This window comes from Propithecus coquereli, unplaced genomic scaffold, assembly GCF_000956105.1.
Source record: "Propithecus coquereli isolate 6110/MARCELLA unplaced genomic scaffold, Pcoq_1.0 Scaffold18, whole genome shotgun sequence".
NCBI lineage: Eukaryota > Metazoa > Chordata > Mammalia > Primates > Indriidae > Propithecus > Propithecus coquereli.
The window spans coordinates 443,630-451,825 of NW_012142745.1; the positions used below are offsets into that span (position 1 = coordinate 443,630).

General features: G+C 53.1%; 1 protein-coding gene across 1 annotated transcript; it reads left to right on the forward strand.

Moving 5' to 3' along the window:
* The first annotated feature begins 1,203 nt into the window (after positions 1 to 1,203).
* Positions 1,204 to 7,174, forward strand: CATIP (ciliogenesis associated TTC17 interacting protein). Its single transcript, XM_012642460.1, has 10 exons — positions 1,204 to 1,228; positions 1,406 to 1,498; positions 1,862 to 2,062; positions 2,374 to 2,429; positions 3,160 to 3,246; positions 3,437 to 3,604; positions 4,994 to 5,118; positions 6,287 to 6,363; positions 6,646 to 6,734; positions 6,932 to 7,174. The coding sequence occupies exons 1-10, from the start codon at positions 1,204 to 1,206 to the stop codon at positions 7,172 to 7,174; spliced, it is 1,164 nt and encodes a 387-aa protein (XP_012497914.1).
* The last annotated feature ends 1,022 nt before the right edge of the window (positions 7,175 to 8,196 follow it).

Genomic DNA, 8,196 nt, shown 5'->3' on the forward strand with positions numbered 1-8,196 from the left:
TCAGCCTCCCAAAGTGCTGGGATTACAGGCATGAGCCAACTCGCCGTACTTCAACTATAGTAAATTTCAAGTTTTTTTATTTTTAATGTTCTGGTTCTACTTACAATCTCATAAGACTTTAGCTTAAAATGACAAGTCTAAATTATTCAACTGCCCAATTTAAATTAGAATCTTCAGGCTTGTCTTTTATGCACTTCAATATGCCGAATTATTTTAAACATTTTGAGAACTTGAAATACGTACAATGTGTTATAACACACATATACGCACAAATAATACGGCTAGTTTGATCCTCATAAGCATTTCTACATGGAATCCTAAATCTTCCTGAAGTTGAAAGATGATTAACCAATAAAGAGTCATTTGAGGATTATGTTCCCAAGTGATCTGGACTGGAAGTGGCGGCCAACTCCTCAGGTAACTGAGGAGATTTTGGGCCAAGATTTTTCCTGTGACCTCCACTATCAGGCTGAGCCCCTTTTCATATGTACAGGATGGAGATCAAATGGCCACAGCCCAGGGTTTCAGTAATAGCATCATTCAGTTTTCAAGGCTATGTCTCTAATCACTCCCCATATCGTTGCACCATTTGTTTGCATTCAATGTATCATCTATTTACCGCTTCCTTATCCTCTGAATTCTCTCAGACTCTGGAGCTTGACTGCCTTGGGTTGAGTCCTGGCTCTGCCAATTATTAGCTGTGTGGCCTTGGGAAAGTGTTTAACCTCTCTGTGCCTCAGTTTTCTTGTTCATAAGGTGGAGGTTCACAGGGTTAGTCTGTAGATTGAATGACATAACATATGTAAAGCCCTTTAGAATAGTGCCTGGCCAAAAGTAAGCATAGTTAAGGGTTTGTTATGATTGTTGTTGTCATCATTACTGTTACATGTATTAGGACACAACTTGCAGAGATATTCACGTGGCATCTAATCGGATTCTTTGCACGTGAGGCTACGTCTGACTTTGGGTCACAATTTCTAAGATCATTCTAACGATCCGTTTCTTACCCCTGTCTCTTAAGAATGTCAAGTGCTCCCTCTGCTGGACAACATCTCGTGCATGAGCCGAGCTCCAGACCTTGCAATGTCAATTTCCTTCAAGGTTTGGGTGTAGCGAAGTTGGTTGATGGCCCTTTAAGAGGCGGGAGCTAGCTCCCGGTTGCCATGGAGATAGCTGGATACAGACCGGGTAGCGGCAGGCAGCATGTCCTCCAGAGTTTACTCCATAGGTGGGAAGAGGGCTGCTGGGGCTGGACGTAGGGGGACCTCTTCTCCCTCACAGTCCACCCCAGGCTTGGTCTGGGAGGATTCTGCTCCTGGGGGAAACGGGGCTGCGATGGGGGTACGCCTGTCCCACTCCGCCCTCTCCCCAGGGCCCGCCATCTTAACCCGTCCTCCCTCTGCAGTCCCCAAAGCCAAGGACCCCCGGCCCTCAGGCCCAGAGAATTTGCCACTCCCAGAGGCCAATGCTGAAGCCATCGACTTCCTCAGCTCCCTCCGTGAGCCCAGACGGTGGGGCGGTGGGGGCATGGCGGGCGGGGTGCAAGTCCGGGGAGGGCAGAGGAAGGAGGCCCAGACCGGCCCCCACTCTCTCAGCCTTGATTCTCCTGGGATTCAGAAAAGGCTTCAGGCCTCCTATTTGCTGACACTCTTTAAGGGAAGACTCCAGGGACGTGGGGGAGGGGGTCTTCACCTGCTGGCTCCTATAGATGCCACTGGAGCCCAGGCAAGGGCCAGCCGGGAGGCGCGTGGGGTAAGGAGGGAGTAGGTGGAGTCTGCAGGGGACACTGGTGGTCCGGGATCAGAGGATTGGGACCCAGCAGCAGGGACTTTATCTGTCCCCACGGGCCCCTCACCCCCAGGGCGCAAGGAGCTGCAGATGCTGTTTTTCTCCGAGACTCTGGACATGATCTCAGACACAGGGGAGCCTCAGGGAGAGCTGACCATTGAGGTGGAGAGAGGGAAATACAAAGATGAATTTGGTATCATGTCGTCCTGCCCCTTCGTGCACGCCTTTAGCCGTGGCTTCTTGGACAAAATGCTCTGCGGAAACTCCCTACTGGGTAGAGTTCCTGCTGTCTGAGTCTGTCACCCCTCTCCTCCACCATACCCCCAACCACTCCCAGAATCTTTATTCAGGACCAACCCCCCTGACTTTGCCTTTGCCTTGGGACCAGCACTAGGCAAGGGTGGATGGGAGGTGCAGGGAGATTATTCACAGCCACAGACTCAAGACAAGAGCAACGATGACCCACCAGTAGTTCTTCCGTGACCACATGACACCTAGTCTTCCAGTCTGGGCCACCACCTTCCCTTCCTTCGATCTCCAACCCACGTCTCCTGTGACATCAGTGTTTGCCTCCCCACATCCCAGGCTATCTCTCATGGCATTTGGAGGCCAGAGAACAACACAGTCATGAGTTCATCAAGGTACCTCCTAGGGCCGAAGCTTTGATTCTGATCCAGGGTGAGAGAATAGAAACGCTGGGAGGGAGGGAGGGGCCCCCGAGGAGTGTCACCCCGACTCTCTCCCTGGTTACCCTGCAACTCCCTACACACACACAACTCAAAAACCAATCTATCCAGGATACTGGAGGTAAGCAGCGGTTTGCTGCTGTTGAGTTCTGATACATAAGCTCTGAACCCTGCCTACACCAGCCCTCCCCCAGCCCGGGAGACCAGCTTCTCCCTGGAAGCCCTGGGGGCTGGCCTGGGAGACCAGCTTCTCCCTGGAGGCCATGGGGGCTGGCCTTTCCCAGAGCCTGCCTTTCCCTGGGGCCCTTGGCCACCTGGCCTCCAAGTCCTCCAGCTCTGTGCCCCACACTCTCAGCCCCATCTACCACGTCACTAACTGCTGGAATGTGACTCTGACCTGTTTACACATTGGAAACTACTGGTGCCTAAGAACCTTCCCACAGAAACTCTTCCCATCTTTTAAAACCAGGATTCTGAAGTGCATTGCTTTTTAATTTTGCTTTTTAACTTTGTATTGCACCATAATGTGACTGCTGTTCTTGAGCTTTACTACAAACAAAGGAGCTCTTCGATTTGTTGTGTTGTTGCTGTTTTTAAATAAAAAACATTACAACAGAGAATGTGCAGGTGACCTCTGGGGGGTCCAGGGAGTTCCTGATTCTCCCCTGCATGCTCTGGCCTGTAGTTCCTCATCCTCCCCATGGAGCGGAAGATAAGTTTGATGAAGCAGGACGACCAGCTGGCCATGACCAGAAGTATCAAGGAGGGTGAGGTGAGGATGAGAGCCCGCTGGCAGCTGCGCTCCACATCGCTTCAGAACCGTGAGCAGGGACTGGGTGCATGAGGCCAGGAGCCTGGACTGAAGGCTCATTAAGAACCAAATGCCCAACAGTAGCTTGCCCATCCCCCACCCCCTGCCCCTTTCTGGCTCCGGGTCCCTGACCTAGATCTGTCCTGAACAGGAAGTGAAGACTGGAGTGACTCTTTTCCCCTGGCACTCAATTAAGGGCTTCGTCTCCGAGGCTGCCAACCTGGTGCTGCTGAGGGTGATGGCCTGGCGGCGGATGGTGCCCAGCAATGCCTGCTTCCTGGCCTTGGACACCGAGGGCAACCTCTGCCATTCCACCTACGTGAGGGGTCTTCCTGGGCAGGAGACTTGCCCTGGGGACAAACTAGAAGAGGACTGGAGGGCACGGAGATGGGACAGAAGATAGCTGTGGAGTGGAAGAAGGAGCTGGGGTGGGATAGAACTGCAGGAGTGGGAGTGGGGCTTCCAAGGGCAAGAGAAAGCAAGAGCCATGGTTGTCAGAGAGATTAAGTGTGGGGCAGGTGGAGTGAGTGAGAGGTGGGAACAGTTTGGGGAAGCAAGCCTTTTTGCACAAAAATCAGTCCAGGAAAAATAAACCTAGTGCATGCCTGCTTTTAAAGATACATCATTTTTTAACTTCAGTATCTCCAACTGCACTTAAATATTCTTTTATGATTTCTCAACCCTGAAGGGTGTTCCTTTTTTTTTTTTTTTTTTGTAGAGACAGGGTCTCACTGTGTTGTCCCGGCTGGTCTTGAGCTCCTAGACTCAAGCGATCCTCCTGCCTCAGCCTCCCAGTCACTGAGATTATAGGTGTGAGTCACCATACCCGGCCTTTTCTTCTTTTATTTTGGCTAAAATTTCATTATCGACGTACCTAGGATTTCCTGCAATACATGATTTTAAATGCCCTTTATAGCTGGGCATGGTGGTGTGTGCCTGTAGTCTTAGCTACCTGGGAGGCTGAGACTGGAGAATCGCTTGACTTTGAGGCTGCAGGGAGCTATGATTGTGCCACTGCACTCCAGCCTAGGCAACAGAGCAAGATCCCATCTCTTAAAAAAAAAAAAGCTGCGCCGTTGAACATAAGGGATTTCAAGACACTTTGACGGCTGATTTGTCTTTCCTGGACCAACTTTATAAATTACATTCTAGGCTTATCCATCACAAACTCAGCAAGCAGCAATGTGTTTGACACGAATGAGAACATGCCATGTCTTCCTGCTTTCTTTGAAACATTAGTACTTTTCTCTCCGTGGCCCCGGCCATAACAGGGGTTTAAGTTTTAATTACAACAGGGACAACTTGCCAGCAGCATCACGGGACTGAGGTGGCCACCGATTTCAGCCTGGTCTCACTCCTCAGAGCCTTACTCCACCACCTCCCCCCACTGGCCCCCATCCCCCACCCATGCCCTTACTGCTCCTCATCCCTGTAACAGAATCTGCCAACTAGAAGCACTTGGTCAGCGAGGTAGCATGGGAGGGGCTGCTGCAGGGACAACCTGGAGCTGGCTCTCTATGAAGGGGTCCCCAATTTAGCTTGGGGTACAACTCAAATCTGTGGCACCTGAGAGTCTGGACAGCCAAGGGCTGCTAATCACTGGCGAACAAGGAATGAAGATGTGAGACGGAGGAAAGGCCAGAGTGAGACAGCGGGGAGACCTTGGTGGACATCCGCCTCACCCCACCCCCATTTCGCCTGTTACCAGCAAGCCCTGGGCTTCCAGACGATCCAGGTGGGCCGTCAGCAGGCTGAAGTGTTCATCGTGGAGCAGACCGTACACTCGGAGAAGGGCATCCCCATGTCCTGCCAGTACTACCTGCTGCGCGATGGGTGAGCATGGGTGCTTAACGATGGGGTGGGGGATGGGACAAAGGGGAGACCAGCTGTTTCTGGAGACACCAGCAGGAAGAGTTGCCATTGAGATCCAGCTGAGCGTCCCCCCTGCTTTAGCCACATCATTCACCCGTTCTTCATCTACTCGCTCGTTCTCTTAATCGTCACAGCACCTCCCAGACCTCCTCACCAAAGAACCCAGACTGGCTGAGGAAGGCCCAAGGCAGAGCTAAAGCAGCTGCCACGGTGTTAGGGGTAATCATGAAAAACCCCAAGGTTTGAATGACTGGACACTTGATCAAATCCATGTGCTGGGAGAAGTGCCCCTGGCACGCTGCCAAGCTGCCACCAGCAAAGCTCTGGCTCCAAATCACAAGATAATTCGGGTGGGGGAGAAGAATTTGTTTCTTGAAATTTCAGAATAGGTATTTGCATAGTCACTACCCTGGGAAAATGGTAATCGGACTGGTGTCTTTCCTTATTTCATAACTTAGTATGTTTCTATTTTGAGTGTCCCATAGCAGAATGCTCCACGATTTGACCTCTAATGGTCTCAGTCCTTTATTTCCCACCCCCAGCCCCCACCCCAAGCAGGGGCCTTGTGCTTACCAAGCCCTGTGCATTTTTTGGGGATCCAGAAATGACCACCACCCAGGAACTCAAAAACCAAGAGCCAGAGGCAGAAGTAAGCTAAGGCCTCCAGGACAGGTCTCTTAAGGGGGCGCTGTCGCGTATTAGCCTTGTCAGGTTGCCCTAACAAAACACCACAGGCCCAGTGGCTTCAACACAGAAATGTATTTTCTCACAGTTCTGGAGGCTGAAGTCCAAGATCACAGTGCCCTCAGGGTTGGTTTCTGGTGAGGGCTCTCTCTTGGCCTGTAGACAGCCGCCTTTCCAATGTGTCCTCACGTGGCCTTTCTTCTGTGTGCGAGTGGATAGAGAGAGCTCTCTGGCATCTCTTTCTCTTAAGGACACCAGTACTATCTGATTAGGGCCCCACCCTCATGATCACATTTAACCTTAATTACCTCCCTAAAGGCCTCATCTCCAAATACCATCGTGTTGGGGGTTAGAGCTACAACCCTGGTTGGGGGCAGGGCACAATTCAGCCCATAGCAGGTGGTCTAGGAAGACTCATGCTCACACCTTCCGTGTTGCACTCCAGGCACCTGGCCAAGAGAATCCAGGTGGGCTCTCCAGGGTGCTGCATCATCACCAAGATGCCCGTAATGAGGGAGGAAGGTGAGTGAAGCCGATCAGGCATCAAGTGGGTGAGTGAAGGGGAGGTGGGAGAGCCTGGGGCCTTCCGGGATGCAGGGCCGGACTCCCGTGCTATGAATGGGACAGGAGCCTGGAGTTAGATGGAGAAATTTTGCCCTCAGTCCCTTCCTGCAACTCTGCGCATGCGGGCAGAATCCTGAGATTTTTACCTAAGCCTTCTGTTTGGGTGTTGTTGGGGTCCCTCTGTGGATCCAAGGAAGGTTCTGGGGCGGGGAGATGCAGCTTTCCTCCCTGCCCACCCAGATGAGATTGAGCCTCGCCCAGTGTTTGAGAAGAAGCCCCTGGTGTGGGAGGAGGACATGGAGCTCTACTCCAAGTTCCTGGACAGGAAGGTGAGGAGAGGCCACAGCCAGCTTGGCCGGGCATAAATTCCACCAATCCTGATCTCTTTGAGCTTGCTTGAAATGCACACCCCTAGGGGCTGGGAGGCTGCGGTGCCCCTTAGCCATTCTTGGGGCGAGTGGGGAGCCTCCTGGGGCGCCCCCCACCGCCGCAGGCTCAGGCTCGGGACTGCCCCGTCTCCCTCCAGGAGGAGCTCCGACTGGGCCACACCAGCTATCTGCGGCAGCACCCCGAAGCCCAGGCGCTCATCTCCGACTTCCTGCTCTTCCTGCTGGTGTACCAGCCCGAAGACGTGGTCACTTTCGCTGCCGAGTACTTCGGCCCCTTCGCAGCGCGCCGCCCGCCGACCCCCGCCTTGCGCTCTTCCCACCGGCCCAGCCCTTTCCGCTCGCTGGACCGGGAGCGCGACGCGGGCCCCTGGGCGGACTAGGCGGGGCCCTGCGGCCGGGACGCGGGAGGAAGCGGGAGGAAGCGGGGGCGTCGGGCTGGGGCTGGGCCAGGGACGGGCGCGCTTTCCGGACTGCGGCTGTTGTGGGAATAAACGGGGCACCCCTGGGGCTCTGCAGTGTCAGCCAGGGCCTTCCCTGGCCAGCGTCTTGTGTCTGGGGCTAAAAGTGGGAACCACTGAGATCGTTCATCTAGCGAATTTCAGCCTTTCTTCCTAGATGCTATTTTACTCATTATCCCCATTTTACAGATAAGAAAATAGAGGCACAGAAAGGTTAAGTAACTCAGAGTTGGCACGTGGGGAAGCAGAATTCGAACCTGGACGTAGGACTGCAAAGGCCGCACTCTTACCCACTGGGTTAGCGGAAACTGAAGGCGTGGCTCCTCGCCACTCAGAACCATTACGGACACCTCTGACCATGACTGTCCTAGCCACCCACCCCAAAGAAACAACACACGACGGTGGGGGGGCGGGGAGCTTCCCAAAACGTAGCCAGCGCTCCTCCTCGTTCCCACTGATACACAGGAACCCCCAAACTGCGTGGGGGAGGTCCCCAGTTACCGGCTTCTGGAGTAAAAAAAATGGGCAGGTAATCGTCACCTCCTCTAGGTTCCTTGCATAACGTCAGTCTGGCCAGTGGCTTGCTTCTTCCGGATGCTGGCTGCCAGCTCAATAGCAAATAGTAGGCAAGGTCCCCTGAGGCAGCTGGTAATGGGGTGCAGACTCCATTCTTCCTTCTAGTCATTCATCCGACCTGCTGCCGAGACTCCAGAGAAGCTGTGCACTCTAGAGGACAACATGAGCCGACACCTGCAAGGTTGGGTGGAGGGTGTGTGTGTGTGCTGGGGGTGTGGGGGGAGTCCGTGACCCAGGAATCAAGGAAAAAGGGCTTCATGGAGGGCTATCACATGAGTTAAGCCCTGAAGAATTTTTTAAAATATCTTTTATTGTCCCCTTCCCTTATTTCAAAAGAAATACATATTCATTAGAGAAAACTTAGAAAA